The sequence below is a fragment of the Lithobates pipiens genome, unplaced genomic scaffold (genome assembly GCF_037356315.1).
Source record: "Lithobates pipiens isolate NorthernLeopardFrog02 unplaced genomic scaffold, aLitPip1_a1.2 Scaffold_18, whole genome shotgun sequence".
In the NCBI taxonomy this organism is placed as follows: Eukaryota; Metazoa; Chordata; class Amphibia; order Anura; family Ranidae; genus Lithobates; species Lithobates pipiens.
Window position 1 is genome coordinate 193127144 of NW_027507758.1, and position 23979 is coordinate 193151122.

A 23979-nucleotide genomic window follows, 5' to 3' on the forward strand; every position below is an offset into this window, starting at 1 on the left:
CTACGGGACATCCCACAAAGTAATTACTTGAGACTGTGTCCTATGATGTACGATAAAGAAAATAGGATTTTTAAAACTGCTTGAAATCCTTTTCTTGGTGTATATCATAGGACACAGAGCTCCCGCCCCTCTGTTTTATGGGGTGAGAGTATATTGCTTATATTGCTTGACTACAAAAACTGAGGTACTCCTGGAAGGAGGAGGGGTTATATAGGGGAGTCAACTTCCTGTATTGGTTATACCAGTGTCAACACCTGAAGGTAGGCCTGTAACCCACCAAGTAATTACTTGAGACTCTGTGTCCTATGATGTACTCCAAGAAAAGGATTTTTACAGGTAAGCTGTTTTAAAAATCATATTTTTACTACATACATTGGTTCATCGTAGACTAATGTAACTATGCATATACAATACTTGGCCAATGACGTTGGAAATTATTTTGAAAAGTTAAGGATGAATTCCAGATATAGCTATTTTATATATAGTTACATTAGTCCAGCTAGGACCTCCCTACTAAAAGCATAACTTCACTTAAAGGGGAAAGTCTCCACTTCACCTCCTCTCTTCTCTACCTTTATTCGCAGCATTTTTAGTTTTTTCAGACAGGTACCTTCTCCCACTTACGCAATTCTTGCCAAGTTTTATGTTATGTTACATATTTTTCCTCTTTTTTTCACCTGGTGATCTTTCCAGTAACACACTTTGTGCATTAGGGTGCCTGCACTCTGGATGAAAGTGCAGCAGAGACACCTGTGGACAACAGCATTGTTAATCTAAGGGTAAGGGAGTGTTAGATGCATTACCAGATTTAGTTACACTGTCAAATTGAAGTCAATCTCCAGATACTTAAAGCGGAGTTACCCATTTAAAAGTCAGCAGCTACAAAAAGTGTAGCTGCTGACTGTTAATAATCACACACTTACCTGTCCCACGGTCCAGCGATGGGGGGGGAGTACGAAGCCCTGCTCCTCATCGCCGCAGTGACGGCATTCTGACTGTTGCTCTTCCTTCCGGCACCAGGGGAGGAATTGGGAGCTGGGTGCCTCTAAACACAGGGTACCGGTTCCCACCTAAAAAGACTGCAGGGCAGCTGATGAGAAACAGACTTACTGGCAGGATGACCAGGTAAAAATAAAGGAAAGCAAACCTAAAAAATAAAAATGAAGCCATCACATCTAAGAATTGGTAAGCTGCAATATGGGTGGCACAGTGGTGTAGTGGTTAGCACTCTCGCCTAGCAGTAAGAACGGTCACTGGTTCAAATCCCAATCACGACACTACCTGCCTGGAGTTTGCATGTTCCCCCTGTGCCTGCGTGGGTTTTCTCTGGGTACTCCGGGTTTCCCCCCCCACACTCCAAAGACATGCAGGTAGGTTAATTGGCTTCTGTCCAATATTAGCCCTAGTATATGAATGGGGACCTTGCATTGTGGGCTCCTTGATGGTAGGGGCCAATATGAATGTGCAACGTACAGGGATAGGGACAATTGTAGACACCTCACTCAGGATGGACTGGTGTCTTTATTCAACCTAACTATGAAACTAATATAATAAATATTTGCTTTTGGATTTAACACCACCTTTAAAGCCAGAGTCCACAACAAAATATTTTGTAGTTAGAGCAGAGAAATGTTATAAGCTCTTTTAGGTCTTTATTGCCATCTGTGTCCCTGGGAGATTTTGATTCAGTTCCTAGTTACCAAAGAGGCAGTGAATTAGCCGCTCACTATGGGGGCACACCTTCGGGCTTGCTCCTGAGCCACATTATGTGCATCTGTAAATGCACGCAGTGCAATTCGGCCCCACTTCCTGCTCTCTGCTTACAGGATTTGACTGACGGCAGCAGGCACAATGGCTCCCACTGCTGTACAAGTCTGTGACAAGAGGAAGAGAGGGGAGAGAAGACCTAAAGTTGAGACAATGCTGGATCGCAGACAGGATCAGGTAAGCGAGGGGGAGGGATGGGAAAATGTTATTGGGTTTTTTTTTTTTACCTTAATGCAGAGAAAGTATTGGGGTAAAAAACACCAAGGCTTTATGAGCCAATTTAAGCTCTACTTATTTTTGATTGAGCAATAATAACATTTTGTATGCATCTTTTATTTACTAGATAATTAAAAAACATGTATTGCTAACAGCAACGGTTAGTAATGAATTGAGCATGATTTCTGCAATAAAGTAAAGATAAGCTCTCTGCAAAAACACGACAGCATAGAAACATGGTACATAAGGTACTGTCTCTAATTTATTCTCTGTTTCAGCTCTTGGAGCCCTTTTCTTTTGCCGTTTTGTCCAAAATTGTAGTTGGACTTGCTGTTCGTTTTTGTGAGTGCATATACTCAACGAAAGATAAAAACCCATCTTTATCCAGATCATCTTCCTTTAGGACCTCATCAGTCATATCTGCAAATAAACAGAATTTTTTTTAAAATACTTGTGTCATAAAGGTACAGTTGTGCTCGCAGATGAAAACAGTAAGGTCTCTTTCAGACAGGCAGCAGCTTCTACCTCCCTCTGAAAAGCGGTCAGTGATGGATCTGTTTGCAGAGGACGGTAGAGCAGAAGCTGACAGCCGTTCGTGAGGTATTACTTTCACTTGACAAGAAGATGTCGTTTTTGGTATATCCTATCGATTACTAATTACTGTGACATTGAAAGGGAGATGGCCAAAGTCTGCCACAGTTACTTAAGCAGTTTGCAAAAACTTTAACATTTACATAATTTGCATTGGTTTTTGGGTGGTACAAGCCATCTGTTTTCTAGATGTCCTACAAATGCCAATAAAACGAAAATGCAAGTTTTATGTTTTTTTTGCTCAGATGAAATGATAGCAAATCCACAAATGATTCCCTGGGCTGACTTAAAACTAATCCAGAGAAAAGTACAGTGACAGCAGAAACTCTGCTGGAACTGACAACTTTGCTTTGATCTTCTTTATCTAGCACAGCTCCCACCTAGTTTTACATCTCTTTGAACTTTGCTTCACCGTTCGGCTTAGATTTTTATAAGCAAGAATTAACCAGTAAGGAAAACTTCAATCAAATTAAATGAATGTAGGACTTCAATAAACTTACATCTCATAATATTTAAATGTGTGCAAGGGTAGTAAATGTTAGTAATTTATTGTGCCATTTTGGATGCAGTCTGGTCATTTAGTATCTTCCAGACAGGCACTGTCCAAAACCCAATTCTTTATAATTATATTACAATTTCTGCTCTGAGGTAACCTTATTATAAGCATTACATCATCATCACAGTTTCAAACTTTTTGAATCACTGACCTAGAATATATATGTACACAGATCAGGACTTCTGAGTTTACACATACTTCACTTGCATTGTCACAAAGTTAGAGCCAGTCAGGCAGTTAGCATTTTCATAAAATCAACAGTGGCAGCCCACGCTATTTTTTTTATACAGGTTGCTTTTTAAGACTAACTCTACTTTGGCAAAAAACAAAACAAAAAAACCCATTAAAATAGAAAACAAAAAAAAATGCATATGAAATGGGGACATAAAGCCATATTGCAATTTTTTTGTTATTAAAAATTATCTTTGCTTTTTAAGCTGCAGCAGCTGTAATTTTATGTAATATGAGCCGTTCTGTACACTACTGGTATACAGAACACCCTCAGAAATGTTATTTCCCACTTGTGTGTTTGATTTTCCCAGAAGTTTGCAAGAAGATACAAGTCACATTTTAGGCATCCCCTGCAATAGAAATGATTACTTTGGTGAGATACTCCTAAAGGTTGAAATTAGATTTAAGTTTTAAAGGGATATCGCATACTGCAGCTTTTCTCATCGGAACACTTAGGCTGGCCATAGATGGATTGTTTATTCTTTTCAACAAATAGATTCTTCCATCCACACAAAAATATTGTATTAAGACAGCGCAGAATCTCCACTGTTATCACAAAGATTAGATAACAGCTGCAAACTCTGCTCTGATAGTTGGCTGAACTTGAAGTTGGCATCAGCGCTAACTTTTGAACCCAGGCTTATGAAGAAATGCTTCATAAATAAGAGTGTGAGTAATAATCTTACTGAAGCAAAAATGTTGGTTGTGATAAAACAAAGAAGCAGAGATGCCAAGCTGCAGGAGGAAAATAAATAAATTCAGCAACTACATGCAGATAAAGACATTAGCGTAGCAGCAGCCAAGTTGCAGCAATCTTGAGAGGTATGAGAAAGAGAACGACTGTCAAAACTTTGAATCCAGTGTTTGCCTAAATCCAGAAGCTGTGCCCTTCCACCCTTAGCATATATCGCATAAACTGTTAACATCTTACCTGTTTTAAAAAAAAAAAAAAAAAAAAAAACACTTTTACCCAACTGTCTTCCCCTGAACTAACCAGGTTTTCTTATTGGAAGACATCCTTTATAAATCTGTTTTATCAAACCATGTTTGAGTGTTCCCCTAAAGTTGCAAGTCCTTTGCAGTTTATGAAAGGATGGCAAGAACTTATCTTGCCAGGGAAGCATGCAAGGTTGTACAGCTGTAGCCAAAGGTTTTGAGAATGACACAAATATAAATTTTCACAAAGTCTGCTGCTGCTTCAGTGTTTTTAGATCTTTTTGTCAGATGTTAATATGGAATACTGAAGTATAATTACAAGAATTTGTAGTGTCAAAAGCTTGAATTGACAATTCCATTTATGCAGAATCATTATTTGCAATGTTGCAATATTTTCATGACCTCTGCAATTCGCCCTGGCATGCTGGGCCACATCCTGACTGATGGCAGCCCATTCTTGCATAATCAATGCTTGGAGTTTGTCAGAATTTGTGCAGGGTTTTTTGTTCACCTGCCTTTTGAGGATTGACCACAAGTTCTTAAGGTCTGGGTAGTTTCCTGGCTATGGACCCAAAATCTCTGTTTTGTTCCCTAATTCACTTGGTTATCACTTTTGTCTTATGGCAATGTGCTCCATCATGCTGGAAAAGGCATTGTTTGTCACCAAAGCTGTTCTTGGATGGCATGACACAGGACTCGCCTTTTATTCTCCAGTCAAGGTTTTTTTTTTTCCAGCTGCCCCAATCAATCAGAAAGGGGATTCATCAGGGAAAATTACTTTAACTCAGTCCTCAGCACTCCAATCCCTGTACCTTTTTCAAAATATCAGTTTGTCTGCAGTATGCAGATGCACTTTGTCTGTGTACGCAGATGCACTCACACCTGCCTACTGGCATTCATTTGAAAGCTCCCGTAGCTAAATCAACTGGTCCTGGCGCTTGCTGGTCTTTCCTGGGCACCATGAAGCTGCCTTCATAAACACAGTGGAAATGTTTTTAGGGATTAAATTAATTTTCATGGCAAAGAGGGACTTTGCACTTAATTGCAATTGATCAGCTCCCTCTTCATAACATTGACGTATATGCATTTGCCATCATAAAAATTGAGGCAGCAGACTTTGTGGAAAATAATATTTGTGACAGTCTCAAAACTTTTGGCCATGGCTGTAGCGTATACAGCAAATATCTTTTTATCACACTTGTGGGTGTGCAATTTGGTTGTTATATTATTACAAAATGCATGCATAAACACTTGAATTTTTTTTTTAATTAGCCAGTAGAAAACAGAAGGTGGGATCTTCATCAGGGTAGGAGACATGTATACATAATAGTTTTAATTTCCAATATTTATTTACAGACAAGTCCCACATTCTTTTGTACTCTTATTTAATTGTGAGGGATGTGGTGTGTAAATTATCCATCACCATACTTATTTAAAATATACCTTTAAAAAAATCCAAACATTACATTAAAGTGATTGTAAAGGTTTTTTTTTCCTTAAAAATAACAAACATACCTGCTCTGTGAAATGGTTTTGCACAGAGCAGCCTGGATCCTCCTCTTCTCAGGTCCCTTTTTGGCTCTCCTGGCCTCTTCCTCCTGTCGAGTGCCCCCACAGCAAGCAGCTTTCTATGGGGGCACCCAAGCTAAGTCCCAGCCTCCTGTGTCTATTCAGACACAGAGCCACGGTTCAGCCCTGCTCCCTCTCTCTCTCCTGATTGGCTAATTTACTGACAGCGACTGGCGCCATTGGCTGAGACACAGCAGTGGCACCAATCAGGAGGGGAGAGTCCTAGATGGCCGAGGAACTTGTGGACATCGCTGGATAGAGATGGGGCTCAGGTAAGTATTAAGCCCCCCATACACACTACTGGATTTGCTGCAGATTTTTGTCTTCAGATTTAACAAAACCATATAGTGCCTGCCTAATTGCATACAAATGGAGACTTTTAAGGTTTTACCTCATATTGTATGGTTTTGGTAAATCTGAAGACAAAAAATCTGCAGAAAATCTAATAGTGTGTATGGGGTCTTTGAGGGTGGTCCATAGAATGCATTAAGATAAAAAAAAAAAAACCTTCTGACTTTACAATCACTTTAAGACCTTCCTGTGAATATAATGGATGTTTTAATAATACTTGTAATGTTTAGTAGCTCTTTACATAAGTAATTTTATCACCATTACACAAATAGAGTAACATACCAATGTACTGCTTCATTTTTTCATCCTTCGTAAATATATCGCCTATGTATTCATCAAGGGAATCGTGCAATGCTGCCATAATCTCCAGCCCATCTAGAAGTTTATTGTGATCAAAGTCATGCACCCTTCAGAAGATAAAAATAAGAGCATTACGCATCCTAATTTGAATTTAACAGCTGAGAAATAAAAAAAGGCCATGGCCTCTAAAGCCTCTAACACACTAATAGTTTTTTTTTCCTTGTCCTGAACAAAAAACAAACTGAATAGCCACTTTACTAAGAATCTGATGTTAGAACAGCGATCTCCCCACTGAGCTATTGTGTTCTGACAGGGGGACAATACGCCCCCCGGGACTCAATGGTCAGCGCTCTCAGCCACTGGCTGAGAGTGCTGATCGGCAGACCTTTTTCGGTCTTGTCCCTTTGAGAGAAACTGGACCGGCTGTTGTACACACGAGCCGAATGTTGGTTGGTTTCTATTGAAATGGCCAGTACTGCCCAATATTCAGGGCTTAAGTGCTTAGAACTATACTGCCAAGATCTGTCCACCCATTTGTTGTCCCTTTAAATGGTATCTGCTAATTTTGGGTGTATGGAATCCATAGCTGATGTAAAAAAAATGCACCAGCCCCATACTGTCATAACAACTATGAATATTCAAAGCATTTCTCAAGCAAGAAAGGGGTTGCATGCCCTTCTTTGTTTCACAGTTTATAAGGTTTAACAAGTCTTTAATCACTTGCAGCCTGCCATATAGCAAAATGACGGTGGCAAAGTGGTTGTAATATCCTGACCGGACATCATATGACGTGATCAGGATATTAAGCCGCTGCGTGCTCCCGGGGGCGCGCCTCGCGGCGATCGTTGTTGCGGGGTGTCAGTCTGACACCCTGCAACTACGATCTCGGTAAAGAGTCTCAGACGGAGTCCAATCACGGCTGATCACAGTGTAAATAGGAAGAGCTGGTGATCGGCTTTTCCTCACTCGCATCTGTCAGACATGAGTAGAGGAGAGCCGATCGGCTGCTCCTCTGACGGGGGGGGGGGGGGGTCTGTGCCGATCGATTATCAGCACAGCCCCCCCAAGGATGCCCACACTGGACCACCAAGGACGCCACCAGGAGATGCCCAGCACCAGGTATGCCCCCTAGACCACCAGGGATGCCAGCCAGTGCCCATAATGAATGCCAATCAGTGCCCATAATGGATGCCCATCCTAGCCGCCTATAAGTGCCCACCCTAGCTACCTATCAGTGCCTCCTATCCATGCCCATCCATGCTGCCTATCCATGCCGCCCATCCATGCCAATCAATGCCACCTATCAGTGCCTATTTGTGCCACCTATCAGTGTCTGTGTCGCATATCAGTGCCACTTCATTGGTGCCCATCAGTGCCGCCTTATCAGTGCCCGTCACTGCAGCCCCGTCAGTGCCCATCAGTGAAGGAGAAAACATACTTATTAACAAAGTTTTGTAACTGAAACAAAAACGAAATGTTTTTTTTTCAAGATTTTCGGTCTTTTTTTATTTGTTTAGTAGAAAATAAAAATCCCAGAGGTGATCAAATACCACCAAAAGAAAGCTCAATTTGTGGGAACAAAATGATAAAAATTTAGTTTGGGTACAGTGTAGCATAACAGCGCAATTGTCATTCAAAGTGCGACAGCACTGAAAGCTCAAAACTGGTCATTGGCAGGAAGGTGTATAAGTGCCTGGTATTGAAGTGGTTAATAAGGTTTAATAAGTCCATCTTGTTCAACGTGTGTGTGTGTGTGTCATTGTATATTGCGTTTGCTAAGGTGCCCAAGTGTTTTTTTTGTTTTTTTTAATTGGAGGTCCTTGCCAGTGGACTGATGAATCAAAGATAGTAGTTTGGTCACATTATTAGACAGAAGAACCTCATACCAACTGGGAAGCCTAATGGTGGGAATGTTATAGTTTGCTGTTTCAGGGCCTGGGTAGCTTGCAATCATATCAGCTAGGAATTTGCCATCATAATGTAGTGTGCTGAACGAGAATGTGAGGCCATCTATCAAAAAAGTTGAACCAGAAATAAATATTTTAACAATTTTAATAAAACTTTTCCGCGAAAGGGAATTAAAAAAAACACGTGGCCATTCACTAAAACTAGATGAGAAGCGGTTTAACCTTAAACTGCATAGAGGGTTCTTTACTGTAAGACGGATGTGGAATTCTCTTCCACAGGCGGTGGTTTCAGCGGGGAGCATTGATAATTTCAAAAAACTATTAGGCACCTGAACAACCACAACATACAGGGATATACAATGTAATACTGACATAAACACACACACACACACACACACACACACACACAGGTTGGAATTGATGGACTTGTGTCTTTTATTTCAACCTCACCTACTATGTAACACAATAATTATCTTAATCACACCAAGGAATGGTTAAAAGAAAAAGTGTTATGTACTGGCCTAGTGAAAACACTGATTTTGTTAAGGTATGTAGGGTGAAAATAACAATTTTTCTGTACCTGAGGCTATTGATTCTTTCTAATTCAGAAGAAGTTGGGCCAACACAGTTAGTTTTGAAAAAGACATAAGTCCATCTAGTTCAACCTATGACAGGACTCTTGCTGGGAATGATAAAGTGAAAGTGTACAAAACTTGTCAGAAGGTGCAGGTATTATTAGCCATGCAGCAAGATAAACTCAAATGTTGTGGTACTCTAGACCATGATGACTGGATTGAGGTAACCGTTACCTATGTGGTTATAAATGCTGGGGTATGTTTCTGATGTTCATGTGAGCTGAGGAAGCCAAGTAGCAAAATGCCTTTAACTGTAGAGAACAAGTCTATTTTAATGTGACCGTTACTAGTTAAACCAGATACTGTATGTATGTAATATCTGATTGCTTTTTAAGTGCTTAGATACCATTACATGCATTTTTAAAAAAATCCATTCCTATTCATGTAACATTGCCAATGCCTTTAGTATCACTTATAACAATAAATCACACTTACGTGAAGTAATAGAATTCAAGTTCATCTTCTGAGGCTTTATCTAAATCAACTTCTCCCATCTCGTGCCTTAACTCATCTTCTAAATGACTAGACAGGTACAGAGTAGATTATCATTAGTATTAATTCGTACATCATTAAAAATAATTCAGTCACCAAGGAAAAGCAATGAGTTTCTAATGCCCTGCCTGCCTTGTAGCTATAAGTCATAAAATCTCTTTTTTTTTTTCATCCATGGCAGAAGAAAAAGTATATTGTAAATGGGATATATTCAAAGAGATATAAAGGATCATTATTGCCCTCAGCTTTCACAATCTAGATACTGATGACAGAGTTGGTGAAACAAAAAAGTAATGTATCCATTATTGCTTATGAGGAAATTATGTTGAATTATTGAAATTTCGTAGGAGAGCAATAGAAGGAATTTGAATAAAGAGCAACATGAGCAGTTAGGTAGCTTATATATGAAAGGTTTCGACGGCCTTGTTCACGCAGGCTTCAGCTTGTAGTACAACAGGAAGCAGTATGCTCAAGGGGAAATTATCTTGAAAATAACAGACGTTTGCAAGGATGTATATTACTCAGGAAAATCCAATGTTCACAGAATACAGGATAGCTGTCTACTTTACAAAGGTTTAAATATTCCATTAACCACAATAAGACATTGTCTCTCTCAAAACTGCAAGACATGATTTAAGATAGACCTCACTAAAACTCCTCATTAGTCCATTAACTTCACATGCATAGTTTCAAGGTAGAAATTGTGTCTGGGGTGCAGGAAGGGGAGGGGGAGAGCTATAGACTGCAATGCCAGACCCTGAGGGGCAGTGGGAGCAGCAGCTAAAAAAAAATTCCATATCATGTAGTATAATTTTCCTTTCCCAGTTCAACACCATGGCAGCATATGATTTGGTTCCACGAAGTTAAAATAATTGTAAAGGGTTTTTTTTTTTTTTTTAAATAACAAACATGTTATACTTGCCTCCTCTGTTCAAAGGTTTTGTACAGAGCAGCCCCAATCCTCCTTTTCTGGGTTCCCCTGGCAGTTCTCCAGGCCCCTCCTCTGCATCGAGTGTCCCAACAGAGAGCCGCATTCCATGGGGGCACTCGTGCGGGAGCATTTCCAAGTCATTAGGGGGCAAATCCTACCCGGGGCTGAAGCGGTTAAATCAGGAAAGGAATATTATTGTAAGTATTTGATAATGACTTTAACATTTTCCTTACTAACACCATGGCAGCATACAGAATAACTCCCCACAATCAAGGGTAGGAAAAGGCTGAAAGTAAATTTTTGGCTTTAAAGTTTCTGTCAGCAAATAGCTGCAATTAAAACTTAACAGGATAAAAATGATGTGATATTGTGAGCCAAAATGATATTAATGAAGGACCACATCATCTCCTTATAAATTACTTCTGGCACCAATTAAGATGAAAAACTTCTGGCTGAGTGTGTTGTCACCACCTCAGGAGGAGCCAGGCCTTTTGCCTTATAAGTCAGTTGGACAGCCAACAGGGCCCATGTAGTGATTGGCTAGGAGTATGATCATTCTCAGTCATCCTGAACGTAGGAAAAATAATCTATTGGGTCTTGTGAAACATTGAAGCCACTTTTGCATTGGATCCCTGCATGGAAAAAAAACTTCCCAGGCTAGATAGAAGGTAAAAACTGTTGGGAACTGTTTTGGCTGAGGTGATGGCAAAAAGAAGGATGGATAAATCCTTAATCAAACTGGATTAAGAGTTATCAAATCTGGAGCTGACAAGGAAGTCCAGCACAAGTGGTAAATCCCATGTTAGTAGTCTTGGTTTTCTCTGAGGTCTAAGAAGCAGAACCTCTTTAAAGAATTTGAAGACTAAGGAATGTTTCAACTATCTGACATTGTCTAAAGTCAAGATTCCAGAGACCTGCACTTTAATAGAGCTGATGCTCAGCCCAATATCCAGGCCAATCCGTAAAATATTCAGGAATTAATAAAGGTAAGAATTGGCACAGCAGCAGCCACACGTGGAACAAAGCTCACCCCAGCTCTGTTGTAAACTTAATCAGTGCTTGGTGTGCTGGATCACATAAGTCTAGAGATCATTTTAGAGGTACAGCCAGGGCTGGCTAACTTTCCCTCTGAAGAATCAGTCTAGTAATGAGGTAAGATGGACAACCATGGAATATTATATCCTGCACCACAACATCTTGTTTTAGAGGTGGAAGAACAGACAATTGGGTTGAAGAGGTAAACAAGTCAGCTTGACTATTAGAGGGTCACAATTTCTGCTGCTTCTGACAGTAGTCAAATTTTTTTTTTTTTATGTAACTGTATATTTTTATGTTATTACCATGACCTACCACTAAGAAAAACCCTTCTCCTGATGTTTGTGGTGATACCACATGTGTGTAAATTATTTGTTGCTTGTACATAAGTGAGGAGGGTATGCCTCGCTTAAGCCGCGTACACACGTAGCCGTCTGTCCGACGTACTTAGTCTGGCGGACTTCCGCCAGACCGTCCGTCTATATTTCCGTACGGGCTACTTACCCACACACGGCACTTTTTCAGCGGACTAATACGGCATACTAAGTCCGCCGTACTTTCTAAATGAACGGACTCGCCCACACACGCGGAGGAAAGTCCGCTCATTTCGAGCGCGTCTCCAGGTAGGCGGGGCCCGCGAAGGAGACGTCGCTGGCCCCGCCGCCTGGTATGGACTTAAAGGGGAACCCCAACGCCGAAAAAAATCGGCGTGGGTGTCCCCCCGAAGTCCACAACAGATCCTTGTCCGAGCACGCTCCCCCGCCGGCCAGGAAAGGGGAGCGAGCGAGCGCCCCCCCCTCCTGAGCCGTACCAGGCCGTACCGTGCCCCATACATGGGGGGTGCCTTGGGGAAGGGGGGGGCGCGTGGCCCCCCCCACCCCAAAGCACCTTGTCCCCATGTTGATGAGGACAAGGGCCTCTTCCCGACAACCCTGGCCGTTGGTTGTCGGGGTCTGCGGGCGGGGGGCTTATCGGAATCCGGGAGCCCCCTTTAATAAGGGGGCCCCCGGATACCGCCCCCCCACCCTATGTGAATGAGTATGGGGTACAATGTACCCCTACCCATTCACCTGTAAAATAAAAGTGCAAAAAAAACCACAACACACGAGATAAAATACTTTATTGCACAGCTCCGGGGGTCTTCCGTCTTCGGGGGTCTTCTCGCCGGACTCCTCCACTATCTTCTTGTAGCTCTTTTGCTAGCGGAGGAGTCCGGCTTTCTTCCTCGTCGCCGGCCTCTCCTTTAAGTCCATACCAGGCGGCGGGGCGTCTCCTTCGCGGGCCCCGCCTACCTGGAGACCCGCTCAAAATTAGCGGACTTTTCTCCGGGCGGGAAAAGTCCACTCATTTCAAAAGTACGGCGGACTGGCACACACACGGCCGGATTGTTCGCCGAAATGCGAGTCCGACGGATAGATTGGTGTGCAACACGGCATTCTAAGTCCGCCGTACTTTCGGGTCAAAAAAGTATGCCGGAGGCTACACACGGGGGGATTGTTTGGCGGACTTGAGTTTGCCGGACTTTTCCACCGGATTGTTTGATCGTGTGTACGCGGCATTATGTAGATGGAGGAATATGTTCCATTTTTTCATTCAGCCCCCTGACTAAACAGAAAAAAAAATCAACCATCTATAGCCAGCTTCAGCCTGGTGCAGCCAAAATCTAGATGGCAACCAATCAACATTTAGCTTTCAATTTCAAAGCTTAACTGAACAAGCTAAAGTTAGAAGCTTTTTGGTTACTATGCACAGCTGTTCCAGATTCTGTGTGTTCCAGCTTTGGTAAATGCCCCTCAATGTATCTTTTTAACCATTTCGGCTGTGTTCCCACTAGTGCGAATTGGATGTGTGTTTCTCCGCATTCAATTCTCATGTCAGGAGATTGTGACCAGCTCTCAATGGAGCCAGTTCACACATATCCAAAGCGTCTCCGGTGCGAATTGGACAGGAGTCCTGTGAACCAGTCCCTTCTGGTCCATTTCAGATCCAAATTCAGCTCAAAATTCAGGCTGAAATCAGACCCTGGGGACGCAGTTGACCCCTGCTGTGAGCCGCTCTGTGCTGCGGCATGAACCCAGCCTTAGAGGGTTTTACAGGTAGTTAGCACTATGATAGTCAATCAACATTATCATGCGATATGGTGCCAGCCCTCTTGGCTTACTATTGTTAGTACAAGACCAGAAGACCTAGTGACAGCTCGGTCCCTATGTTGCTATGGAGCAGTCCTCCAGCACAAACACAAGTGCCTATATATGCAATGCCACAGAAGTGCCTCCTTGTTGCAGTATATATATATATATATATATATATATATATATATATATATACACACACACACACACTATATTGCCAGACGCCTGCCTTTACACCCACATGAAATTTAATGGCATTCCAGTCTTAGTCCGTAGGATTCAATATTGAGTAGGCCTGACCTTTGTAGCTAAACAGCTTACATTTTTTTGGGGAAGGCTGTCCACAAGGTTTAGGAGTGTGTCTATGGGAATTTTTGACCATTCTTCCAGAAGTGCATTTGTGAGGTCAGGCACTGATGTTGGACGAGAATGCCTGGCTTGCAGCCTACACTCTAATTCATCCCAAAAATATTCTATTGGATTGAGGTTAGGACTCTATGCAGGTCAGTGAAGTTTCTCCACCCCAAACTCACTCATCCATATTTTTATGGACTTTACATATGAAAATATTTTTTTTTTCACAGTAATGATATTCTGGTAATTGGGACATTTATGTAGGAATGACCCCAGTACTTTACTAATATAGCAATTATTATTGCATACAAATAACTAATGTATGAAATCAATTTCAAATATTGCTTTACAACCCTTAAATATATTTCTGCAAACAGCCAGGGAAATAGTATCTTCAGAAGGTGAGGTTGGAAATTGTAACCTCGCATACATATGTTCAGGTTTGCTTTTAACAAAGTCTGGTTTTGCTATTCAAAGTCCAAACTTCAATCGAAGTGACAAAATGGGGGGAGATTTACTAAAACTGGAGCACACAGAATAGAATAGAATCTAGTGAAGCTGTGCATAGTAACCAGCTTCTAACTTCAGCTTTGACAATAAAACCTAGAAGCTGACTGGTTGCTATGCACAGCTGCACTAGATTCTATTTGCTCCAGCTTTAGCAAATCTCCCCCAATGCGTCAATGCTTAAGAACTGCTCATCCCAAGTCCCCACAAATCTGACAGAGAAAAAGCAATTTTCTGAGAATAGGCAAAAATTGGTGGAACCAGAGGTGTACCAACAAATGCTACAATGTAATTACAACCAAAGCTGCTACTATCAAGTATTAGGAATTGCAAACCATAAATGTGTGTGTGTGTGTGTGTGTGTGTGTGTGTTGTTCTATAAAAGGCCGTATGACTTCTAAAATGCCAACATCTCCAATATTCAGTTGTATAGCTATAATTTGCTGAATTGTAAACAAAAATGAATTTGAAATAGCTTATCAATAAATGTATCAAATAAATGAGAGACAAAACTAGACAAGAATCAAGCTCACCCATCTTTTAGCAAGGTCTCTGCGACAAGTTTACAGTGTATTTGTAACCCCTGTGCCCGGAATCCCGAGCAGCCAACTGCGACATCTTTGTACAGAAATGGTTTACATACGGATCTCCCCTTATTGTCAAACTTACTGGTGGTCAGTGATGATTGTCTTATTATGAAATGCATTGGTAGGAAAGTTGTTCTTAATAGATGTCCCTTTCTCATCTGGTCGTGCTTTGACAACACTCCACGGCACAAGAAAGCACAGCACAAAACAGAAGACATTTCTTGCCTCCATGATGACTCTGTGACTGAGGAATACTGCTGAGGTGGCCTTTTTAACAGCTGCCCAGTTTCCCAGAGAACCCAACAGCATCTGGCATTGGAAGACTTAGTAGTCGAACAGTGTCCTCCCCCACCTTTACAGATGCAAGCAAGTTCCTCTAAATAATAGCTAAGCCATGTATTGAGCCACATTATATGAGGTACAAATTACACTTAAAGGCTAACTCCAGCCATTTTGTTCATAGGTTGATAAAAAAAAATGCAAATTCTTCTAGTTCAACTAACAGAAAAAAATTAAAACTAATAGAAAACCTGTGTTTTTTTTGTTTTTCATTTTTAATAAATTTGCAAAGATTTTAAGCAAACTTCTTTCACATTGACATTATGGGATATTGTTTATAGAATTTTGTGGAAAATAATGGATTTAATCCATTTAGGCTGTAACATAACAAAATGTGGAAAAAGTGAAGCGCTGTGAATACTTTCCAGATGTACTGTATACAGATACAGTGCATCAGGAAAGTATTCACAGCGCCTCACTTTTTCCACATTTTGTTGTGTTCCACCTTAAATGGATTAAATTCTATATTTTCCTCAAATTTCTATAAACAATATCCCATAATGTCAATGTGAAAGAAATTTGTTTAAAATCTTTGCAAATTTATTAAAAATAAACAAAAAATCACATGTACAGCCATGGCCAATGACACTAATATACATTTTCTGCTGCTTCAGGCTGGGTTCACACTATATTAGGTTTCCCCGCATCCAATTTGCATAGCAGGAGATTGTGACAGGCTCTCTATGGAGTCGGTTCACACATCTCTGAAGCAGCTCCGGCTTGAACTGCACAGGAGTCCTGTGCGTCATTTGGTCCCTTTCAGTTCCAAATTCAGCCAAAATTTTGGGCTGAAATTGGACTTGAAGCGATGAATGGAGATGCACCGGACCTCTTGAGGATTGACCAGAAGTCCTCAATGGGATTAAGGTCTGGGGAGTTTCCTGGCAATGGACCTAAAATGTAGATGTTGCCCAAGCCACTTAAGTCTCGTACACACACTTAGATTTTCGGACGACTGAACGTCCGTTTTTTTTGGCATGCTAGTTTCATGTTGAAAGTGAAGAAGTTACTTACAATACAAAAATTTTCGTATGTCACAATATGTGACATAATGTGTTGAATGGTTTTGTGCGCATTCTTTAGTTTCTGAGCATGCGTAGTCTTGCTCTTACAGTTTTTTCCATATGAAAACCGTTCTGATTAAACGAAAATCGGACATTGAAGTTTACATCCGACAAAAAATTTCTAGCCTGCACATCCAGCTTTTGTCTGACGGAAAAGCTAAATCGGCTTAAGGCCTGCTTAAGGCTTAAAGGCCTGTACACACAATACGAAAATCAAATGGGGAAAATTCATAAGACGAGCTGTCTGGGGATTTTCAGATCGTTAGTACGGTGATTTCAACAGCCGATTTAGCTTTTTCGTCAGAAAAAAGCTGGATGTGCAGGCTATGAAATTTTTGTCGTATGTGAAATCAACATCTGATTTTCGGATGGTCAGTACAGAAATCGTAACACAAAAGATGAAAGTACAAACACGCATGATTAGAATCAAGGAACGACCCGGAAGAGTTTGGTCTTGTAAACTACTGTTCGTAATCTAGAATTAACATTTGTGACACGGCATTTGATGAAATGTCAAAATTTTTAATGGGATAATAATGAAGCTGCTTTGCTGGGGATACTGATGTAGTTATGCCAAATGTATTTTAAAAGGCATTTGTTTTGTAGTGATATAAATAATATTAATATTATGGTTGTTTGATTTTTTTAGGGACGTTACCACAACACCATTATCCCTGAGTTTTTAAGATCAAAGATACAACTATGTTGGTGTCACTTGTTATTTTTCCATTGTGTTGATTTTAATGTAACTGCCTTCTCCCAAACATTTGAAGAAAAACACATAGCCAAGTATTATTCTACACAATTTGTTTATTGCGCAGGAAAAAAAAACAACATAAATTAAATTGGAGATGCTATCTGCCATCCAAATAAAAATAACTTAACAAAAAAGTGTGAATCAAAGCTCACCAAACTTCTACTAACATGAAATTAGCAGAAGGGGCCCAAAGGGTGGCGCTTGAGAAATTAACTTCCTCTTTATGCATCCATAGTACGTCACTACATTCGTGTTTGTCAAACGACAATTTGCAGGTAATATGCTAGACAAAATCCTGCACAAAAATCAGATGCTCGGTCGTACAACAATCGAACCGTGTGTATGAGGCACCAAACTGTGGAATGGTTGGGAGAAGTTGCTATCGGAGGATGTTTTTGTACCATTCCTGTGTTCCTAGGCAAAATTGTGAGTGAGCCCATTCCCTTGGCTAAGAAGCAACCCCACACATGAATGGTCTCAGGATGCTTTACTGTTGGCATGACACAGGACTGATGGTAGCGCTTAACTTTTCTTCTCTAGACAAGGTTTTTTTCTGGATGCCCCAAACAATTGGAAAGGGGATTCATCAGAGAAAATTACTTTACCACAGTCCTCAGCACTCCAATCCCTGTACCTTTTGCAGAATATCAGTCTGTCTCTGATGTTTTTCCTCCACCTTCTTTGATGCCCTTCTCGATACCAGGCCATCTTCCAAAAGTCTTCGCCTCACTGTGCATGCAGATGCCTGCTCTTTCCCGAGCAAGCTCTGCACTGGTGGTGCCCTGATCCTACAGCTGAATCAACTATATAAGACGGCCCTGACATTTGCTGGACTTTCTTGGGTGTCCTGAAGCCTTCTTCACAAATGCAGTGGAAATGTTTTTTGGGGATTAAATTAATTTTCACGGCAAAGAGGGACTTCGCAATTAATTGCAATTCATCTGATCACTCTTCATAACATTCTGAAGTATATGCAAATTGCCACGATAAAAACTAAGGCATCAGACTTTGTGAAAATTAATATTTGTGTCATTCTCAAACCTTTTGGCCATGGCTCTATTCACAGCATTTGCAATGACACTCAACATTTAGCTCAGGTGCATCCTGTGTCCACTGAACATCCTTGAGATGTTTCTACAACTTGACTGGAGTCCACCTGTGGTAAATTCAGTTGATTGGACATGATTTGGAAAGGCACACACCTGTCTATATAAGGTCCCACAAACAGAGCATGTCAGAGCACAATCCAAGCCATGAAGTCCAAGAGATTGTCTGTAGACCTCTGAGACAGGATTGTATCGATGCACAAATCTGAGGAAAGGGTACTGAAAAATTTCTGCAGCATTGAAGGTTGGGACCTTCAATGAACTTTTGATGGAGCACAGTGGCCTCTATCAGCTGTAAATGGAAGAACACCAGGACTCTTTCTAGAACAGGCTGCCTGGCCAAACTGAACAATTGGGGAAGAAGGGCTTTATTTTCTCTGTGGAGGGAGGAGAACCTTCAAGATGAACAACCATCTCTGCAGCACTCCACCAATCAGGCCTGTATCGTAGAATGGCCAGATGGAAACCACTCTAAAAGACACGACAGCCCACCTGGAGTTTGCCAAAAGGCACCTGAAGGACTCTCAGACCATGAAAAACAAAATTCTCTGGCTTGAAAAAAAGATTGTACTCTTTGGCCTGAATGGCAAGCGTCTTGTCTGGAGGAAACCAGGCACCACTCATCAGCCAGCCAATACCATCCCTACAGTGAAGCATGGTGGTGGCAGCATCATGCTGTGGGGGTGTATTTCAGTGGCAGGAACTGGGAGATTAGTCAGGATCAAGGATTATTGCAGCAATGTACAGAGACATCCTTGATGAAAACCTGCTCCAGAGTGCTCTGGATCTCAGCATGTGGTGTGTTTCTGTAAGCAGAAAGGAAGGAGTCCAGCTGCTGGGGTGACAGGGACTGCTGTTTACTTGTAGCCACTGTAGCTTTGAAATAGCGTTTAAAAGTCTGCACAAACCGCTCTGCTTGACCATTTGTAGCTGGGTGGTAAGGTGCGGTCAACTTGTGCTTGATGTTGTGGGCAGTCAAGAAACGCTGAAACTCCTGACTGGTGAATTGTGCACCGTTGTCTGTGACGATTTCTCTGGGGTATCCAAATGTAGCAGCGAGATGTAACAGTATGGAAACTGTTGCCTTAGTTGTTGGCTGAGTAACAGGAATTACCTCAGGCCACTTTGAATGGGCGTCCACTATGATCAAGAAGGTGTGTCCTCTGATCGGACCTGCAAAGTCCAAGTGTAGTCGAAACCAAGGAACCGTGGGCCAAGTCCAGGGCTGGACGCACCCTCGAGGAGGGTCTCTTGCAGTTTGTGCACATCCAGCACAAGCATTCACATATGTTGTGATATCCGAGTCTAAGTTTGGCCACCACACATAGCCTCGGGCCTTTTGTTTCATACGTGTGCCCCCGGGATGACCAGTATGTAGCAAGTCCAGAATGTGTCTCCGGAGGGTCTGTGGAATGATCACTCGGTCTCCCCATAAAACACAGTTACCAGCCACAGTTAATTCCATACGCCTACGGAAATAAGGTTCATAATCCTGTGTGACGGTTGCAGGCCAACCGGACCGTATCCAGGAGAGTATTGTTTTCAGAAAGGTATCCTTGGCTGTATGGGCTGCTATCTCCCCAGAAGACAAGAAGGACAGGCTGGTGTAACGACAACTCTTGACCGGTGGAGAGGAGTCCATTGACCTCCCTGTCAGTCGGGACATTGCGTCCGCATTAGCATCATGACCGCGATACTGGATTTTATAACTGTACGCTCCCAAGAACAGGGCATAGCGTTGGAGGCGGGCCGCAGTAGTCTGAGAGATGCCTTTGTCAGGGCTAAAGATCTGAAGGAGTGGTTTATGGTCTGTCAGTATGGTGAATTCCCTACCATACAGGTAAAGATGAAACTTCTTAATTGCCCATATCAGCGCAAGAGCCTCTTTGTCAATGTGAGAGTAATTGCTTTCTGCTTTTGTCAAAGACCTGGAGGCAAATGCCACTGGTTTTTCTGACCCATCAGGTAAAATGTGAGACAGTACAGCCCCCAGACCATAGGGTGAGGCATCACAAGCCAAGGTCAGAGGCTTCTGGAGGTCATAGTGAACAAGCATGCGTGACGCCAACAGCTTCCGCTTAGAGACTTCAAAAGCGCGTTGGCATGCAGCCGACCAGTCCCATCTGGAGTGTTTCTCCAAAAGCTTGTTCAACGGAAACAAGGTGTGTGCCAGATCTGGCAGAAATTTGTGGTAATAGTTCAGCAAGCCAAGGTATGATCGCAGCTGCTGGACATTGGTTGGGGCAGGAGCTTTGACTAAGGCATCAACCTTGGCTTCTGTGGTGTGTATACCGTCTGCATCCACAAGGTGGCCACAAAACTCCAATTTCGGCACCATGAATTGGCATTTTGCTAAGTTCACTTTCAGACCCTGCTCTTGGAGTCTTTCCAACACAAGCTCCACGTTTTGCTTGTGTTCCTGGTCCGTCCGTCCCGTGATGAGCATGTCATCTAACAGGCACTGAGTGAAAGGAATGTCCGCCAAAATCTCATCCATCTTCCGTTGCCAAATGGCTGGGGCAGAGGCTACACCAAACACCATCCGATTGTACTCATACAGTCCCTTGTGGGTTTTGATGGTCAGAAACTTGCGGGAAGAAGGATGGACCTCAAACTGTAAATATGCTTGTTTGAGATCAAGCTTGGTGAACTTTTGACCCCCTGCAAGAGAGGCAAAAATGTCATCTACTCTGGGTAGAGGGTACTGGTCTATTTCCAGTTGGGAGTCCAGTGCCATGCGGAAATCGCCACAAATGCGCAAGTCCCCATTCGCTTTCTTCACTGGTACAACAGGTGATGCCCACTCGCTGTGCTCTACCTTTGAGATGACACCTTGTTCCTCCAGCCGACTTAGTTCTGCTTCCACTCCTGCTCGGAGTGCGAAAGGTACTGTGCGAGCTTTGAAGAACTTAGGCTGGGCGTTGGGTTTCAGCTTGAGTCTCACACAGTCATGCTTTATTTTCCCCAACTGGTCATCAAAGATCTTTGGGAACCGCTGCTTCAGGGACACCACCCATCCCTCATTATCTCCTAATGGAATTGTCACAGTGTTACAGGGATTTATGGTGATGTCTGGCATACCAAAGTGAGCAATCCAGTCTCTCCCAAAGAGAGGGGGTCCCCCATTTTCTAGTATATATAATGGCAGTCTCTTTGTCTGACCCTTGTACAATACCTGCACTTTTGCATAACCCAGTGGGTGGAGTATCTGCTTCGAGTATGTCTGCAGTTTGATTGGCGTTGGGCGGACAGTTGTTCGGGTCTGAAGTTGTCTCCATTGTTTCTAAATGATAACTGAAACTGCTGCTCCTGTGTCTACATCCATCTTTAGTTTCTTTCCCTCAATGGTTACCTCTACAGTCATTGCAGAGGGTGCTGAATGCATATTATGTATGTCTAAACTGTGGAGCACTTCCTCATCCTCTGACTCAAATGATGATGTATATCTTCCCACCATATAGGTCTTTGTCTTGGGGTTCAGAGGTTGTTTATCTCGCACCTTCTTGCTCCGGCAAACTCGTTTCAGATGTCCTGTTTTACCACAATTATGACAGGTCTGATCCTTAAACCTGCAGACTTTGTGATCATGGTCTGTATTCCCACAACGGTAGCAAGCTGACCCCCGGCTTGGTGGAGGTCTGTATTTCCAGTTTGCAACTGTGGGCTTGACTGCTGTTCTGAAAACTTCTTGTTTCACCTCTACTCTTCTGCCCTGGGGGTTCAATTCCTCTGTATCTTTCACATCCATTTCCATCATTGAAGCTATATCAATTGCCTTTGCAAGGGTAAGGTCTTTCTCTGTTAACAGTCTCTTTTGGCTAGAGTCACAATTCAGTCCCATGACAAACTTATCTCTCAGTGCAGTAGGTAGGTACTCCCCAAAAGAACAGGTAGAGGCTAGTCTGCGAAGGGCGAGCACATAAGCTTTAATTTCTTCACCCGGCTGCTGCTGCCTCTGATAAAAACGAAATCTTTCTGCAATCTCTAGTGGTTTAGGCTGGAAGTGACCCTCTAACAGTGTCAGGAGCTCTGCCAATGTCTTAGTTGCTGGTTTTACAGGAAAAAGGAGATCCCTGAGAGTGTCATATGTCTGAGCACCGACCACTGTCAGAAATACTGCTACTTGCCTTTCACCTGGGATGCCATTTGCACTGAAATACTGTTCCAGTCTCTCCACCCAGGAACTCCAGGATGTCTGTTCTCCATCAAATTCACTTAATGTCCCAATCAATGACATTTTCCTGCTGGGATCTGTGATTGCTTTTATCCAGGTAACAATCCACAAGGTCTTTGTCTCTCTCTCAGACTGATAGACACTTTGTAAATCCCATCCTCGTCGACACTGTTATATCCTCTGTGTTGTGAGAGACACAAGACTCTGGTCTGGAACAATGGAAGTTTATTTCCAGTACTCAGTGTACACTGCAACATGCATCTCAGGACAGTACATCTTATTAGGCTGCTTACATGTGTCCAAGATGGCTACTATACCCCTTGACCCTTGGCATCACTCCTGGGTGGAGCCAGCCTTAAAGTGGCAGTACATGTGGAACCCTTCAGGTATAACAAGGTTCATCTTCCAACAGGACAACGACCCTAAGCACACAACCAAGATAACAAAGGAGTGTCTATGGGACAACTATGTGAATGTTCTTGAGTGGCCTAGCCAGAGCCCAGACTTGAACCCGACTGAACATCTCTGGAGAGATCTGATTGTGCACGACGATCCCCATCATAGTTTCATAGTTAGTAAGGTTGAATAAATACCCCAGGGGCGTGGCCTGGACATGGCGGAGTGAAGTCGCATTTTTTGTAAGCTCCCGGCCCCCGGCCTTCCACCCATGGTATTCCGCTACTAAATCAGCATGCACTCACCCGGAGGATGCAGGACAAGGGCTGCTGCTAAAGGAGACCGTACCGGGACTCCTGCCGGAGCGATTACGACGCTATTTTAACCCCAAGCAAAGACGGTCCACAGGTGCGGACTTGGCGCACCACAAGCGCGGCCTGAAAGTCGGGACACACCAGCGGATCGGCACCAAGCCGCGGACACTCTGCCGTCAACACCAGCACCCATGGATGTACTGGGGGCTCCCGGGGGTCGGACCGGGTTGAGCAGGACCTCCGGTCCTTGATACAGGCCCTCCCCACCAGGACTGACATTGAGGCGCTTATCCTGCATCTCGAGGAGACGCACCGCAGCGATATCCAGGAGGTGAGGGAAGATGTGTCCGCCTTGACGGAAAGAGTGTCTGCGGGGGAGGCCTCCTTTTCCACATTGGAGCACCGAGTAGCGGACTTAGAAAGATCCAGAGACCAACACCGCGACACCGCTATTGCCCTCCAGCTCCATCTGGAGGACGTCAAAGACCGGAGCCGCAGGAACAACCTGCGACTCCGGGGTGTGCCCGAATCTCTCGAGGGGGAAACTATGGAGGCCGCTGTGCAGGAAGTTTTTCGTACCCTCCTGGAGGACCCTGCGGGTGTTGTGGAGGTGGAGCGTCTCCACCGAACTCTGGGACCTAGAAATGCTGACCCGGAACGTCAGCAGGATGTTCTCTGCAAACTGCCTTGCTAACCACAAAAAGACGAAATACTGAGAAGAGCATGGGAGCA

At 42.9% G+C, this 23979-nt stretch overlaps 1 protein-coding gene across 1 annotated transcript; it reads right to left on the reverse strand.

Annotated features, from left to right (window-relative positions):
- Positions 1-2084: 2084 nt before the first annotated feature.
- On the reverse strand, positions 2085-15421 carry LOC143987617 (multiple coagulation factor deficiency protein 2 homolog). Its single transcript, XM_077486488.1, has 4 exons — positions 15180-15421; positions 9495-9581; positions 6500-6624; positions 2085-2403 (listed from the first exon to the last, which is right to left on the reverse strand). Exons 1-4 carry the CDS (start codon positions 15404-15406, stop codon positions 2258-2260), a joined length of 585 nt encoding a protein of 194 aa, XP_077342614.1. The 5' UTR covers positions 15407-15421; the 3' UTR covers positions 2085-2257.
- Positions 15422-23979: the final 8558 nt, after the last annotated feature.